Source organism: Pholis gunnellus (genome assembly GCF_910591455.1).
Source record: "Pholis gunnellus genome assembly, chromosome: 6".
In the NCBI taxonomy this organism is placed as follows: Eukaryota; Metazoa; Chordata; class Actinopteri; order Perciformes; family Pholidae; genus Pholis; species Pholis gunnellus.
This window is the reverse complement of record NC_136532.1, coordinates 4,805,524-4,823,588: the sequence shown is the minus strand read 5'-3', so window position 1 is coordinate 4,823,588 and position 18,065 is coordinate 4,805,524. Positions and strand designations below refer to the sequence as shown.

General features: G+C 44.3%; 1 protein-coding gene across 1 annotated transcript; it reads right to left on the bottom strand.

The window, feature by feature from the left end:
- Positions 1 to 13,195: 13,195 nt before the first annotated feature.
- Positions 13,196 to 15,414, bottom strand: gas1a (growth arrest-specific 1a). Its single transcript, XM_079161224.1, has one exon. The coding sequence runs from the start codon at positions 14,783 to 14,785 to the stop codon at positions 13,994 to 13,996; it is 792 nt and encodes a 263-aa protein (XP_079017350.1). The 5' UTR covers positions 14,786 to 15,414; the 3' UTR covers positions 13,196 to 13,993.
- Between the last annotated feature and the right edge of the window lie 2,651 nt (positions 15,415 to 18,065).

The following is an 18,065-nucleotide window of genomic DNA, read 5'->3' as shown; positions in this document are numbered from 1 at the left end:
ACACGCATGACCGAATGCACAATTTCCTGATGGAGATAATGAACCAGAGGATCACATTTCCAGGATGAATGCTACAGATTACAGTAAAGTAAGCAGACTCTGGAGTGCCTTCATAGCCGGTTATGCTACAGCGCATCAATGTTGCAGGTTTGATCCCAGCTTTGGGACCTTTGTTAGGAGCTATACATTTATCTCTGCCCCCATTCTCCCAGTCTCTGTCACTAAAAATGTAAAAAAAAAAAGGAAATCTTTTTTTTTTTTTATGCAAGCAGAATCTATTATCTTTATTTACGTTTAACAACATTTGTTGATTTGAAGCGATCTCTCTCGCTCATTAAAAATTCAGCTGATTCCTGGAGATGAGGAGAAGGACAGATTAACTGTGCCAGCTCGCTTCTGTGGCTTGGAAGCAAGATACACAGAAAACAAAAAGATCTTAGAGCGGTGTTAACACCAAACACCACACAAAGTTGAAGACAAGGCCAAAATGATGGGGTGGCGAGGTCTTCAATTATGTTTTTATACAACCAAAAAAGCATAAATTAAACGCAAAAGGAAATCTTCTGCGTGATTCTTTGAGTTCTTTTGCCCGCATTTCCTTAAAAACAGAAAAATAACCTGCTGTGGAACAAAGATTTAGCAATTTGCAGTTTGGTGCTGATATCAGATCTGCCCCACGGAGACAAAGCCACCTGTCTGAAAGGCCACCGCAGATAGAGGCTGAAGGCCAAATCTCCAGCAAAATGTCACATTCTTTGATCAACATTCCTGCCCCGAGGCTCATTTAGCGACTCCATCAACAGGTGGACGGGCGGAGACAGGCGGCTCACGAGCAGAGTTCTGACTTCGTCCTTCATCGCTGCTAATAATGAGACAGGTGAAAGACGGAGCTGAACCTGGGAGTCCCTGTTTTCCTCCCATTTACACCACCTCCTCCCTCCCAGAGGAAAAGACTCTAAGAAATAAAAAAAGATAGAAAGTGTGTAGGTGTCAAAAACTAAATAAAAGGTCTACTGGTGGTGTTGATTTGGAGCCGTTTCCTTGGCAAGGTTTTTGCTTCTTTTTTTTTTTTTAAGCAGATTTTCTTTTCTGCTTTTCCAAGGACCCCGGGTTAGAAAATCGTGTGAAAGCAACAGCTGTTGTTTCCTTTTCTCCAGACAAAAGGCCAAGGACCCACTGGAAGCTGATACGCCATTCATGGGCGGTTGTAAAACAAACCCAGCCAACGAGGAATGAGTCAGTTCCCCTGTAAGCCGCGACAATTTGTCCCTTCGGGCAAAAGATACTCCAACGGGAAGAGAATATCGAATGCCCCCCCCCCCCCTTTTTTTTTGTTTCAACTAAGAAGCAAGGGGGTGGGGAAAAAAAGAAGAAACTATTTTCAGACATGATTAATTTATTCAACTCTGCTGCCAGCGGGGAGGTGCTAAAGAAATGAGTGAAGAAAAGTGAGACACACAAACAACAAGACTTTCTCAACTTCCGCTTGCACTTCATAACTAATATGTGGAAGGAGGGGGGAGACATTTTTAATTTTTTTGCAGATAAGCAAACATTATTTTTCAGCGTTTTGCTTTTTCCAAATCTGGAACTAGAAATCTGGTTCGCAAATCCCATTGTAGCCCTTGTTGTAAAACGCATTGAGCAAGACTACGTGTACCACAACACTGCCCTGACTTCATAAACCCATTGTTCACTTCAAATATCTGGCCTCGCAGCATGAACAATATCCTCCCTTTAGACAGAAGTCCATAGCTCACTCGCTGAAGTCGCCATTTCGGACCACGCCAGCTAAATTAATTTCCGGAGCCGACCACAAGCGCGACACAAAGTGTTTTGCTATTGTTGCTTTTTATGAAGAGGCGACCGCGGGTTGTATTTGAGTCTGCGTCTGTGGGAGTGAATACCAGAGATCTCTCTCTTCTAAATATGAGATCGGAGGTCAGAAATGTTGATGTTTCTTGGCGCAGTTCAGGGACACCTTATCATCTTATTGGACCAGCTTGGCAGCTCACGAACAACACGAGTGGCACGGCATGGCTGCTGCAGCTGACACAGTTAATAGATCTGATATGTCTCTAACTGTTCTGTGAATATCCTCTTTCCTTTTTTTTTGCAGACTTAAAGGAAAAGTTTTTTGGGGGAAAACTAAAACTCACACTAACAATTCAAGAATGAATTTACTCCCAAATGATATAACACAAGCAAATAATATGTATTGTTTATAAAAGAGCATTACGTAAGTAGAACCTTAAATAAATAATACGTATTTGGGGGTATTTGATGGGGCATTCTATGTTAAAGGATGATATTTATCTGTTGGATTAAAGTAGATTCAGTCAGTCAGAGATGCTGATACGGCTATCGGTCCGATACTGACTCAAATAGCTGGATCGGGATGGGATACCATTATTATAATAAATGACAAATCTTTAAATGTATATCTATGTATTTATGTATTTATGTGTTGAAAGTTGTCTAACAAAGTTCGGCACCAACTTACGACTCTGAAAAGTGAAGCAAAAACAGAAGTGTCTTAAACTTGCATTCTCTCTAATGGCCACGAGGGGGCGACTCCTCTGATTGTATAGAAGTTTGTGTTGTGTTACCTTTATAAGAGGTTCTACCAGGGAAACTAAACAGGGTTCTTATATGAGAACAAGCCGAAAATAACCCCTATACGGTTCTAGTTAACACCTTCATCCGCCATTACCCTCACTAACACCTCAACATCTCTCCCTCATTCTTTTCTGTCCCGCTCTAGCAGACACAAACGCTCCCACGCCATCATTTGGGCCTGTTCACTTTCACTCTCGTTCCTGCCACTCCTGCAGTACCCTCCCCCCCAAAAACACACACACACACACACAACTTCTCTGTTTCTTTCTCCAGACATCACCAACTCCCTATGGGACGCCCTACCTTCCTCTGCTGTTCCTGCAGTGTCTTTAACGTGTCACATGAGCAGTTCAGGAAGAGGGCGGTAAATATGATCTAGGAAAACAGCAGTTTTGCCTCTATAATCATTATACTCTTTGTCATTTGTATCTTTATCTTCATTATTATCAACTTTTTCTTTACATATTTGAAAATGATGGAAATGAGAGCACACATTCTGGTTCGTATTCTCATGTTAGGATGTTCTTGTTTTAACATAACTTCCCTGTGAGTGGAACACTTCAAAAGTTTCAAGCTAACTAGCTATCACCCCCCCCTCCAAACCATCAGAGGAGAAATGTCAGAAGAGTTGGTGGGTTCAATCTGTCATCCAAAAACAATGCGTAGACATGTGAAAACCCTTCCTGCTCCATCACCAAGTGAAGCACAAAAGAGGGCTTTATTGATGACGACTGAATCGCCGGCCCTGCTCCTCAGCTGCTTTGGTAAAAAACGGACCATTGTGCTCCTTTTGCAGCCCCAGTGGGATTATTCAGTACATGTTTTAGCTCATGTCGGCCCAGTTTATTACAGATTCATCATGTTTTGAGCCATTGTGCTTTTCAATTTAGGGCACAATTAGTTTTTTTTTGGGAGGAGCATTCATAGTACAAGTGTTTTACTCTTACTTTTAAGGATAATGTATTCTTTAAAACATAAAAAAAAAAATATTTGGATGAAAGGGGGTTTACATTTAGTAGTCGCTCTTAGGATTCCCCCAGAAACCCGCTTCTAAACAGGAACCTGTTCTAAGTTAGTAAAAACCCAGAGTACTGATAAGGTCCGGAGTTAACGGTTCTGCTATCGGTACTTTAGAAGTTACGGAGTGAGATCTCTGCGGAAAATAGCAGCGTCTCAAACCTTAAGTCGTGCTCTACTCTGACACACACACACCGACATCAATCTGCAGAAATTGTCACTTTTCTACTGACTGTGGAGCAGCCGTCCATCCTCGTCCACTGCAGGTAACGTTAGTGATGCCACGCTGAGTTTGATCAGAAGAACAGGCTAATACATGAAAGCTAATCACTTAGCCAATTGTTTAGCTGTGAATGTATTTTTAAATGTAGATTTGGAAACTTCTTGTATTGCTGCTGAAGAAAGACTATTTGTTTACATACAAGAATAATAAAGAAATGTTGATTCCCTTAACCAATAAGCAGTATCCATAAGCATACGAGTATCAATAGTATCCTAAAGACACCCATCCCTCATCGCTGCTACATTGAGAGGTATTGCCTCCAAAGACAGACAGAAACTACACTTTGTATGTGTGCCTTGTAGTCCAGTGATTTCTTTCCGTTCCACTTCTTTTACTGCCACTTGTCAAACAGAGACGTCCGCCGCTCTTCCTGAAGGCTTTCGTAACGTGTTTGCTCTCAGGATTTTCACTTGAGGATTGTTTACAAATGGCACTGCGGGAAGCACAACAGGGAGAGGCTTAAAACTTAAAACCTGATGTTTCTGTGCGACGCACGCGGTTTATGGGAATCGTTTGCTAACCTGCTGAGCACATAAATGAATCGCAGTCACTGCGGTGTGAAGGTCAGCTGAGGAACGAGATGGGGATTTAAGAGGAAACTCCGCTGGAACTTAACTCGTGTGCTGTGCGTCGACTGATGAAAACTGGGAGCCGGTGTTGCGATCGGCACCGTCCCACGTCGGCCTTTTTCGTTCCTTTCTTTTGAAGGCTCCCGATTGTGTTCGGGGGGGGGGGGGCTGACAAAGTGACATCAGCTCACACACCGACCCCAACATATTTATGACCCTACAGTCCTGCACAGAGGCCGGTCCGCGTGAGCCATTCGCCGCCCCCCCCCCTCCTGAATAGAGACGGGAGCATAAAAGAGGAAATGAATGTGTGAGGGATGAATGCGTGGCCCTGGGGGTCAGCTTAATGGAGTGAGACCCCCGGCTCCTATTGACTTCCACCGCCGAACTATTAACTCCCCGCAACTCCCGAGCTACGGCCTCATTATTCATGTCGGGGTGAGAGCACATTTCCTGTTTGGAAATGTTGTTTTGACTTTTGTTAGGAACCGATAAATAATCCATGTTCTCTTAACATTCAGAGTGTAAAAAAAAAAAAGGAAGAAAAAGATTCAAACAATCGCCTTGTCAACACTGTCGGTGAACAAAAGATGCATTTAAGTGAGGCACTTTTTTCACCGAAACAAAAGACAAGTTTCCTACCAAACACATTTATAAAACCTTTTTGAAAGGTTTTGAAATCTATTGCATCAGCTCTCTGTCCTCTTCTCTTCAAACTGGTAAATAGCACTGGATAAAAAAAATAATAATAATAATAATACAAGAGGTTCAGATGGAGCTGAAGAACGTATCCTCATACAATGAAACTTACAAAAAGTAATTTTGTCCATTTTTTTTTTTCTTTAGAATGTCCAGCAACACGAGCGATCGGAGCTCCTGTGAAAGCCCCCGCAGTGTTTAAGCAACAGAAATACTTGGTTATGCTTTAGGAAATTAAGTTTAGACCCGAACCCCCGTCCCAACGCCGACGTTGTCACTCTTTATATGAAGCCACCTGTCCTGGGGATTACATAAGAATGAATTACGTGGGCCATATGTAAATTATGGTGCATTACTTTTTGTATGTAGAGCACCAAAAAAGTGTATGAGAACAGCCCGTCCAGCTGCTGGTCAAACTGGGGCTGGGGGGGTGATCAAATATCACATATTACGACGACTGTAGGGATGACACAAAGACAAGTCTTATCCACTTTTGCCACAAAGAGTGATGATGGGAAATGGCGACCTTCCTTAAGATTCATGCGGCCTCCTGAGATGTCATGGCAGCTAAGAATCCCACTGACTTGGATGTGTGTGTGTGTGTGTGTGCGTGCGTGTGTGTGTGTGTGTGTCTTTAGGGGCTGGGGGGTGTTATCAATAACAAGCGAGAGGGGTATGTTTCTTTAAGACAGGCCCATAAATGGTGGCCCGGTCACCACCTCCTTCACTGAGAGGGGGGGGGGGGCTGGCTGTAGTTCTGAGTTTTCCTTGGCTGGTCAAGCCTGCCATTGAAGTGTGAATGGCCTGCCATGGCAGATTACGCCGCACAGCTGTCCCCCTACCGTGGAAATTAAGTTATGCCCCGTGTCAGCAAGTTTTGTGTCCCCCCTCTGTCTCTTTCTCTGTCTCTCGTCCCCCGGCCCCTCCCCCCTCTGCCCCTCGCTTTCTAATTCCTTGAATTGTGGAGGCCTCTGAAGAGTGCACAGTTAGAGGAGGCTTTTGGGGAGGTAGAGGTTGGTTGTGGGATGCTGGGGAAAAAAACAGAAAGAAAAAAGGATGAGATGTAAAAACAGCTTTGGAGGATCCATCATCTCCCCCCTGCTACCCTCCAACGCAAACGGACGCTCGCACACACGTAAACAGCGAGCGGAGGTCGTCCCCGACCCGTTCAGCCTCAGCCCCTCTGCTCTTGGGCCGCGTCCCGCTGCACTCGTTTTGTTTATTTGCGGGGTTGAAGCTTGTTTGTGTTATGGTCAAAGTGAAAGGCAAACACTCCAGTGAAGTGTGAACACGCTGGGAATGTCCCCCCCCCCCCGTGTGGGGTCACTTCACTCCAGCCGGGGCCGGACGGAGCAGCATAAAACTGTTAAAACAATTTAATTAAAGGACAATGAAGAATTACCACGATGTATCTGGGGAGGGCTGACCGATGCTCAGTCATCTGTCCATGTCACCCCATCCCTTTATTCATTCAGCTTACTTTCACAGCTCAGTAATGTTTCGTATAATCATGTGTGAACAATGTGAGATGGGAAAACAGTACTTTAGTTGAGGTTGTTAGCTTTATGCGATTTATCTGCTGCCAGAACAAGTCAGAGCTCACATTAAATCATATGAGAAGACGTTTAGGTTAACAATACAAGTATTTACTGACTATTATGACATTTCCTCCACAATAAAATGACCAAACTGTTTTTGTCCGACCCCTCCAGAACGACACAGAACGTGTCACAAATCACTGCTGTCAAATGATTCTGTTTTATGATGCAACAACGTTATCGTTAAGGTTCGGTTAGATTTGGTATCAAAAATGTCTTGGTTAGGTTTGTGAAAATGCTTGTAAGTTTATATTGGGTCGAATTAAAATCGTTAAAATCAGGGTAAACTAAAATCTGAGATTTGTTTCTGAAGACATTATAGATGTTAGAGAGAAAAACATGAAAGCGTGTGTCTATAGTGCTGAAATTGTTTGTTAGAACTTTTTTTCACCATATTTGTGTTCAGGATTTTTTGGGGGGGCGGGTCTGAAATCGTGGCTCGATGGTGCACAGGAGCCATCCTTAGCATAATCCCTCCCCCAACACTGTATAAAAACTAGCACACATAGCATCAGTGGTTTGCTTGATCAGCAGTTACAACACTTAACTTACCTCAGCCTACAGTTTGCTAGCAAGCAGTGGTGCATCACAATGATGGGCCGGCAGACCGTCCGAGAAAGTCTGTCTCCTTTGGTGGAAATTTAGATTGAGAACCAAGTTGTCTTTCAAGGGTTTATTATAGCATTTTTCAAATTACATCTGACTTTTACACCTTTGCTCTAAAGGATGTAGGTATCGTATGCTTATGTGTCATCTGCTCAGAGACAGACAGTTAGGAAAGGAAGTGAAAGGATAGTGAAAGGTTAAGAAGAAGTGAGTGTTGAAGGGGAGGTGAGAGTTTATTTATGTATATATACATATATATATGTATATATATCCTGTAGTTAGCAGACTCGCAGACGTGCAAAAGGCCATAGTCAAAATGGTGTCATGGTGTACATACAGAATGTCAATTATTAACATTTCTTTCACACTCCTTATCTTTGTGTGTCATTCGGGGTGAGCATGAGAGTGCTGCATCGTGTTCCATTTAAACTGGTACTTACATCACAGACTCGGCCGTAGCCTACTCAGGTGTTGCAGGCAGAAACCTCCGGATCTGCCGAGCGAAGCCAAAGTGTCTTAAACTTGCATTCTCTTTACTGACCATCAGGGGGCGACTCCTCTGGTTGTATAGAAGTCTATGAGAAAATGACTCTACTTCTCTCTTGATTTATTACCTCAGTAAACATTGTAAACATGAGTTTATGGTCTCAATCTCTAGTTTCAAGTCTTCTTCAATACAGCGTGATGTTCATTTAGTAAATTATGGTCCATTTAGAGTCAAATAGACCATAAAGCAGGGTATGCTTTAGGGCGGGGCTACCTTGTGATTGACAGGTCGGTGCTGCTACCAGAGCCGTATACGCCGTCTCTACGTCACTCCTCCACAACGGCAGTCCACAAACCAGTGGGTGACGTCACGATGACCACATCCGCTTCTTATATAGTCGGTTGAGGGTGTGAAATGGTGAATACGTTAGCTTTTTTAAGCTAAATGACTCATTTCACAATCACAAACCGGAAAGTCTCTTGTGCGCACGCTCTGCCCATGGCAATGCACTTTAACATTCTGCAAAAGCAGCGACATTTGATGCTGTTGCTGCACAGACTGCACTTGTGGTTCCGCTCCAATCCGATTCGTCCAAAGCATACAAGCTGTCATTCAGATTTTAAGGGAGGCAGTTTTGGAATGGGACGCGTCCTGTAGAAAAACACCTCAAAACAGAGACACATCACTTCTGTTCACCTTGATGAAATATTAGATATTCAACCTTAAAGCGGTAGAATCTTGTCTGCATTCACTAAGTACTCATCACGCAACAAGACTTAATGGAGCTGATGTGTGCTTTGCACTGTTGGAAGAGTAGTTTGACAATATTCACAGGGTGATAAGGCAGCAGGGTCACAAGGATACAATCCTCATGTTGCAGGTTAGAGAAGGATGAATGTGTTTTTTCTAGATTCCTGTCTGCACAAAGACTATTCATGGTAGAGAAAAGCTCTTTTATTCAGTAGAAACATCGTACTAGCAGCCTTTTTTTCCTGAGCAAACCAAATAGTTTTCTATTCTTCTGCAGCCTAAACTACTACGACGTCTTATTGGATTTTTCTCAGCGCTACACCAGCTCTAGAAGCGGCGAAGTGTAACAAACAAAAACCGTTGCGCAACAATTTGTTGTCCCCCCCCTTTGTGAAACATTTTTAAACAGTGAATATATCAAACGGCTGCCACAGACAGTCAGGTAGCAAAGCGTTCCTCCCGGTGACAGTGGGATTAGTGCCGTGGGGTTCTTTTTTCTCTCAGGACCCTGAGGAGTCAGGTCCGCAGCCTGAGTAACTGGATTACAGGCCCTTTTTTTTCTCATTTCAAAGAGGTTGTGAACTTAGCAGAGGTCTTGCGTGATGAAATCAAAGTGGCAGCTGAGGTAGGAGGGAGGAAAAACAAGGAGCTTTCTCTAAAGTCGGCCCGAGCAGCTAATGAGAGAGAGAGACACGCGATCAATGATCTCTGCGTCGCAAAAATCGGGAATTCCGAGAGCTGTCCCCATCAACAAAATCACAAGGAAAAACAATTAACATGCCGCTTTCACTACCTTTAGCTGTGGTGGGAGCACGGGTGGGGGGGTGGAGGTGGAGCCCATTCCGTCCAACACCCCTGTGGTAACTTCAGGGGATTATATCCAAATCCTTTCAAATGAACTTTCCATCTCAGTGCCTCCTCCTCCTCCTCCGTCTCAGCCATTCCAACTGTCCGACCATTTCTACATCACTTTCTGCACAGCCTCCCACAGCCTCGCACGGAGCCGAAACAAATTCCCCCCGTGAGAAATATGGTCAGCGGCAAGCATCCAGGGAGGGGGGGGGGGGGGGGGGGGTTGTGTCGAGAGGGCCCCCGAGAAGGTCCGACATTGGGAGATCAGTTTTGTAAGTGTGAAGATGTTTGAGGGCTAGAATGAAAAGGATTTTTGGACGTAATTATAGAAAAATAGTTGGGGAAACAGGAAGAAGAAGAAACAAAAGTTGACTTTTTTATAGAGACCAGAGTCACAACAACGTATATGTTCAAGTCCTTTGAGGACCAACTGAAACACCGAAGCATTTCAGACGTTTTTATTTTTTTAGTAAAACAAGTTCCAGCTGAAATGGTTCCATATAGTTTTTCCATTTACCTCTGCATGAAAAAAAAACCACACAAAAAAACCCCAGTGTAGCTGGTGCCAGGCCTTAACTGAAAACACTGCACTGAGAAAAAGTAGAGCTACGGTCAAATACTCCACGTCGTCAATAAATTGCGTAATTAAACGTGGCAGCTTGACTTATTAGTGTTGGACGAAAACGTAGAGGAAGGAAGGGAAAGAAAATAAGTTATTCTGTAATTTAAATAAAATAAGGACAGTCAGGATTCTTGTGGCTCTCAGCCCGTCTGGGATCCTCAAGCAGTGCACCTTTATAAACACTGTGCTGTGATATGCAAGGAGGGGGGGTGAAGTGATCTGCATGGGGTGGGTCGTTTTGTTCGGGGGGGGGGGGGGGGGGGGCAAAGGGAACAAGGGCTTGGAAGTGAACCGAGCTCGCTGAGAGCGTACACACGCTCAGAGGGCCGGAACACAAACAGCCACGGTGTGTAAATCAAACCCAGAGCCACAACACACACACACACACACACACACACACACACACACACACACACACACACACACACACACACACACACTCCTCTGTGTAAGTGGAGGAAGAGAGGCGGTTGCCAAAAATTGTCTGTGGCAACTTTTCACATTTTTATGGCCACTTCTTTTTAAAATGAATTTCAATAAAAAATCATACTATGAGGAAAGACAAAAATGTCCTTTATTCCTCAACGTTTTCCTTGTGAGCGTCACGCCACCATGCGTGCTCTTATTGTGCACCGTTCTCACTTTATGACAGGCGGGGCCAGTTTTGTGAGAATTTCTTTTTTTGCACCTCATTCATCCATTCACACCCAGTGCATTATTACGGCCTAATCAACGCACGCTGCGCTTTTTCCTGAGTGCTGGAACAGCCTGAAGAAATGCGAGAGGCACAAGAAAGAGAAAGAGGAGGAGGAGGAGGAGGAGGAGGAGGAGGAGGAGGAGGAGCGGCTGGGCTGTGGAGCTATTCTCCTGCTGCAAAGCTTCATGCACGGGCCGGCCTAACAACGCTGCAAGAAACTGACATAGTGTGTTATTTAGGAGCCAGTCAGTGGATTTGGGATGTTTTTGTTGTTGCGTACACAGCATATAGTTTACTTGTTTTATTGTAAAATTTATAAAAGATTTTTGGAAGTGAGTTTTTGTTATTTCTTGAAGTAAAAAAGATAAGGACTACATGCAGGTAGAAAAGTGAATTCAATATAAACACAGGAGGTGTTATGGGGGGCCCGTCATGTGCACCCCTCTTCTTCTTCTTCTTCTCCTTCTTCTTCTTCTTCTTCTTTTATTGCAGCGGAGGGCTGAGACCCGGCGGCGGCGGATCGTTCCCACATGCTTCCCCGCCGCTCGGCTCTCCAGAGGTGTCAAGCCGGCCTGAAAGAATGAAGTGCCTCTCCATTGTGCTACCCAACTATTATGTGCTTAACATCTCCATGACAAAGGTGCCACTCGACTTCTCCTCCGTCCATTCAGCTGGAGGGCCCTCGTCCCCCGCCCCCCCCCCCCCCCCCCCCTGCTTTAATGAAACATTTCGCAGCAGATAGTCGATTTCAAAAAGCCCCAGAAGCCGACCAAAGACATGATCAGTGTCTCGTGAAAACAACTCTGCTAAATGGAGTTATTAATTCACACACATAGCTGCATGAATGATGATGTGAATAGAAACCTATATAACTGCTTATAGCGCCTCCTAATTCCAGCCAATTACAGGAATTAACTGTAATCTAATGAAACAACAGAAGCTGCCCCCAGGTCAGAAATATGTCTTCACTTCCACATTGATTGATTATCTGTTTGCATCAGTAAGTAAAATATATATATTTTATATATATATACTTATTCTAAGTTAAAAAAATAAAATCCTGATCTATTACCAAAACTCTTAAAATAAACAAGAATATTTATATATGATGAAAATAAAAAAACAGCCAGTGACCGTAAATTCTGATACAGCAGGGGGCTGTTGGTTTGGGGGGAGGCGAAAGGGGGTGGGGGGGGGGGGGGGGGGGGGGGGGGGGGTGTTCTCTTGATTTACGGTGCCAGTTGCTTTTGACAACAGCCAGCTAAATCAAGACGTAGCAGGTCATTAGGCCTTCAGTCAACGGAAGAAGCCGGCCTGCAGTTTTTATGAACGAGCCCGTAATCTCTTTACTGTTTTTCTCACATACATGCTCTTATATATATATATATATATATCAAATATTTTAAAAGAAATACTGTTTCTTTAAATTAGTAAACTTTATAATTTGCATCTTCACAAGCGTCAGGATGTATGCAGCAGGGCTGGATAATGTGGACCAAATCAAATAGCATCAGATCTACGATCAAAAACATCGATAATGCGACGTGAAAGTGTCAGATATTTACGCCGTGAGATTTTTTATTATTAATCATCAGTGATGTGGATAAAAATGGCAAATAACAGAACTGTTAGAACAGTCTGGTGTGTTCAGAAAAATGATCTCACCTCACTGTCATGCAGCCTTTAAAAGCAGGAGAAGACGACACTTGTTCCATATTACGATATCTCGTCTAATATCACGATATCGATGCAACGTCCAGCCCTGATATATGCATTGCTTTGTTTGTCAGTTCATTTTTCTAATTAACTGCTGTGGAGGAAGCTATAGAGATAAACCAAGATGTTGTGTGTCTGTGTGCAGCATTTTGAGTCCCAGACAAATGTACCTATGGGGACAATAAAGTCTATCGTATCGTCCATTATTAAGCGAGGGAACCCCCTTCATCACTGCTGTGAGAGCAAAACTAAGGAGCCCATTGTGCACTCACTTATGGACCAAAATAAGTTGCTTTCACCCTTCGATTTCATGCACATCTGACCTGAACCATTATGCAAAGTTTAAAGAGATTTAAGGACTAAAAACTGTGTCACGTAAAAGATTCTCACAGATTTACATTAAAACAAGTTGCTCCTAAACTTTGAGAACATTTGAGACGCGTGAGAACATTTTAAAACAAGCATTGACATGTGATTCTTCCTATAAGTGATGTTTATGAACATAGCTTTCCTTACACTGCTGAAAGAAACCCTCCAAAACGAAAAAACCCATTTCCTCGGCGTCCGAAAAAACCCCGAGGCGCGACCGACGCCTAAAGTGGAAGTGATGCGGTGACGCACACAAACAAACACAGTCAACAGTCGAGGAGGATATCTTCAAGTTTCCTTTATGCCTCCTATAAAAGTATATCGTTAAGGCAGATCATACAGTGGATTTAGACGTGTCTTTCTCTAGGCTGTACACAGTGAATACATCAGCTCATAGCCTAAAACATAGAGGATTCTCTGGGGGGGGGGGGGGGGGGGGTGGATCTATATAGGCTATACACATATATACACAATGCACATTATCTTTGAAGAGAATACAGTCACGGTGACTTCCCTTTAAAGCTGGAATACTCGCTCTGTTATTCACACGGTGGACATTTGGATGTAACTATAGGTGTGTAATAAATTACTGTTTCACTTATAAACTCCTGCTCTATTTACAGCTCGTACAGTTCACAGGACTCCAGCATTAAATACTTAGATACGTAGATCAGATTAGACTGGTGCCCCCAAAAAAACGGCAAACAGGCGTCATAGAAAAATAGTTCATATCTTTATATATATATTTAAAAAAAAAAAAAAAAAGGATTGGCAGTGCACAGCTGATTGATGGTTGTTACCAAAACAAAGTCCAACTGTGTCTCTATGGCGACGACTTCAGGAGACAATCTAGGTCCTCACATCAGCAGAGCCGTGGGGGGGTTAGATGAGAGTCTTTCTGCTCTCAATTGCACAGAAAATCTCCTGATTAGAAATCCTTCAGCGTCTAGAAAACTCTATTCAAACAAAACACACTTTTCTTTTCCGCTTTGAGTCTGCGGGGCTCTTAATCTTCCAACGATCGCAGCGGGGTCAAAAAGAGACACAAGTTTTGTTTTATCCGGACACACGACAAAAAAAATCGGGGTTAGATTACGAACCCCGGCGGATTAAACGAGAGCAAATAGAGCCAAAATGGATGCCAGCAGGGTCAAAGCGCAGCGGGTCGCCCGAGGAGAGGCACCGCTCTCCGGCTCCTCCAGGTAGTCCGAATCCGGAGGCTCGTCCTCGTAGTCCGGGTCCGGGCCGTAGTCCAACCCGCTGCCCTCATCCCCCCGCGCGGGCGAGTCGAAGCACAGCATTTTCATGCTGCTCTTCACGAACTCGCAGATGGCCCGCTCCGTGCCGTCGCACATGCACGCGTCCAGCTGCTGACCCTTGGGGATCTTGCGCATGTTCGCGATCACGTTGCGGCAGGCGTTCGTGCAGATCGCGCCGCTGAACAGCTTCCCGCAGTGCCTCAGGTAGTCGTGCATGGAGGAGCTGCACGGGCCGTCGCGCTCGCACTGGCGCCGGGCCTCCGTGCAGCCGGTGCTGGTGGTCTTGGGCAGGCAGGGCTCGATGGCCCGCTTGGTGCTCGTGCACATCGGGTCGTGGGCGCAGCTGCAGTCCTCCAGCGCCGGCCCGTTCTTGGTCAGGTTGAGCTGCACGAGCGACGAGATGCAGTGGCTCGGGCACTTCCTCCGCTCGCCGTTCAGCACGGGGCCGCACGCGCGCGCGTAGTGCTCGTACGCGTAGTTGCACTCGGGCTCGGCCTGGCAGTTCATGATGGCCTGCCAGCAGATCAGCCGGCGGCCGTGGGGCGGCGAGGCCGCCGCGAGGCAGCCGAGGAGCAGCAGCGCACCGCCGAGGGGCAGAGCGGAGCGGCGGGCGCTCCGTGCCGCTGCGCCGGGGCTCGCCATTGTTCTGGCTGCGGGGAAACCGGGGCGCAACTCACAACAGTGTCATGTGTAAAGACAACAACAAAAATAATAACTTTCTTCGCCGCTTGCTCACCGGAGGAGCGGTGTTTATTCCGAGGCAGATGGTGTGTGTACGATGTGTGTGTTTGTGTGTGGGGGGCGTTCAACAGGCTGCCACTGCACGGTGTAATCCCGGCTCCATAAAACCCGTCAGCGCTGATCCATTTGAGCCGGATTCCTGAGCGAGAAACCTCCCGCTATCCATACATGATCGGGCTGGGGGAAGTCCAACAGACACTCCTCACGGGAGTAAACAATTAAAAGAAATATATAAATAAATAAAAAAAGACGCAGAAGGAAAAGTTGTCCACAAGTTCAGCAGAGTTTCTGCAGTGGATCATTCCATCGCAGGGATTTCAATGGCACAAACTGCCCTCCAGCTCCAGCGTCCTCTCTGCAATAGCGGATCTCAAGCACCCCCTCACCAAAAAGAAAAGACGGTACAAGTCCCGAGAGCCCCCTCTTGGAGGACCGCACTGGATCATTTAGAAGTCCTTGTGCGCACGGGAGTGCAAAACAAACAGCGCATGGGGGAAAAAACAACAACCCGTGCGGGTCGCGGAGTGGTCCTCTACTCTCTCCACTTTGAGCATTTGTCTTTCAGTCCCTCCGCCACCCCTCCAGCTCCCACCCCACCCCGTCTCTACATATTAGTGAGGGGCTCCTCATTGGTTGGCCACTTGTTGTGGGTTTTCCCACGTAGCGGTGGGCGGGAGTTAGGGTGGGAGGGATACGAGGAGCGGTGGGATGAATGTGTCGGTGAGTGTACATTTAGTTTGAAAAGCGCTCCTCTTTATTTATCAGCGGTGAATGATGCTGTAAAGCTTTGCTCACGGGGTTTCATGAAATCATGTCACACCAACACTGTATGTGAGGAGGAGGAAGAACACAAGGTTTTCATTCAAATATTGTTCATAATTGTTTGATCACTTAATAACTACAATCCCATTATATACTTTGCTTATAGGACAATACAAGTAAACGGGATTTATTTAATTCGACTGCTTTGTCTGTTGGTGTCTGTATTTCTCCTGAATTTACCAAAAGTTAACATTACATCAATGCATCATTTGCAGATCTAAACAAACTTGTGTTTAAAGTTTTAATTTAGGTATTCAACTGGGTACCCTATAGTGTGTTCAAAATGTATGTGTTTCTTTTTACAAAACATATCTTAAAAGTTTTCTTTAAATTTGTTTTATTCTTAGACTCGGAAATATAGTTTTCAGCAGCTCTTACAAACGTTCCACTTTGATTCCTCTCTATATTCTAACGGGTTTGTTTATATATTTAATTCATAGCCTGATTTATTCAACATTGTATTCCCAAAAACATGGAGAATATTTTTTTTTCACATAGATAATGCTTTTTTACATATTTTAACATAATGTTTCAGAAAACGTGTTGGTGTTTTCAAGGAAACGCCATATGTACCCACAAAGTGCCGTCCCGTTCCTATTTGTACCATTTCAAGCTCTTGCGGCCTCTCGCGCTCATTTACACGGTGACGTCAGTGAAGTCCCCGAGGGTTCAGGACTTCTGGCCTTAGGCTGGGCTGGGGGCATTGGGATTGGGCCCTTGTAGAATATTACTTTGTATGCTGTAATATCCAGCTGATAAGTGATGATGACACTTTGACTGAACTGCTGTACAACAATAAATTGAACTCCATGCCTGCAGTGGTAATGATCGGTGCAGCATCCTCACTGATAAACTAATCCTCACTTATTGAGGATAACTCCCCTCATGATATTAATACCGCAGAGTAGTCCTGTTAATATCAGTTAAACCTGACTGACTTCAACCTCCTGCATAGTACATCATCAATCTGTTTCTGTCTATGTTTACGGAACATTTCTTTTCTCTTCACAACTCTTTCCTCAACTGGAAATATCTTGTAACTTCATGTTAATAGTTATTCGTGGGTGAAAGCAAAATAAGTCACCAAACAACGAAATGAGCACAAAGAATCAATGTGTGTTGCAAATAACAGTTTTACAGTGTTAAAATAGCTGCAGTGTGTCTGATTTATACTTTAATTAAAGTAAAGCGCTCCTCTGTTGGCTCTGATTCACACCTCAGTTTCTACTCATGTTTTTATTAGTTTTTATTTTCAGTGTAGGAAAAAACATAAAGGGATTTATTCAGATTGTAAACTTAACGGTACTCAGGAGGTGTTTCTGAGGGTTGGAACATCTTCTGTTTCACTACTAACGACAGAAGCAGGTATGGGTTCAGTGTCTCCATATAGATCTGCCCCCCCAGGTCTGAATCACAACAGAAACAGCCTTCAGGTGTCTGGAGCTTTTGCTCCTTTAAAGGGTGTTGGATGAGCTGACCTAGACCACTGCTTTGATTAATCTGTTGTTTATTTCCTGGTTAAATCAATGAATCATCTGGTCTATAAAATGTGAGAAAATCATAAAAAAATGTCCATAAAAATTTGGACTGAAGTTGACATATTCAAAAGTCTTGTTTTGTCTGACAGACAGCCCCAAACCCAAATACCAAAAGTAAGAACACCTGCAAATCTTCACATTGTGGTGCAGTTTTTTTATATTCCTTTAGAAATGTCTTATTTAAGTTACTCAGGCTGATTTTTAAACTTAATTATACATATACATGAAATGTGACCTCTGCATTTAACCCATCCATAGCATATTAGGAGCAGTGGGCTGCTGAGAAGCGCCCTGTGAGCAGTTAGGGGTTCAGTGTCTTGCTCAGGGACACTTCGGTACTGGACTCGTAGCTGAGGATTGATCCGCCGACCTTGCGGTTGCTGGACTACCCTCTACCCAATGAGCCACGGCCGTCCCAATATACAAATAGTCCCATGTACATGTCCTTATTTGTGGAGATAAATTGAGGTTACGGTTTGCAGACATTTGCAGATTTAGATCAATGTGCCACTAGAAAAATGTACTTTAAATATAACAGTATGAACCATAGACTGTATATAAGAAGTGGACGTCGTCGCCGTGACGTCACCCATTGGTTTTTAAACTTGCCATTTCGAAGCCTTTTTTTGCAACCAGAAGTGACACGAGAGGGTGGAGCGAAGCAAAACTGAACAAACAAAACCTTTTTAGGTGACCAAAATGTTATAATTACCTTTCATGAGAAAACAAGTACACCGTTTGAACAAGCACTCTCAGCATTTATTACTCTCAGCATTTATGTGTTTCAACACACTGTGAAAGGGTTAAAATTGTACGATGAA

Bases quoted from the DNA above. Each gene is read 5' to 3' on its own strand.
- gas1a (XM_079161224.1), bottom strand. From the start codon at position 14,785: ATGGCGAGCCCCGGCGCAGCGGCACGGAGCGCCCGCCGCTCCGCTCTG.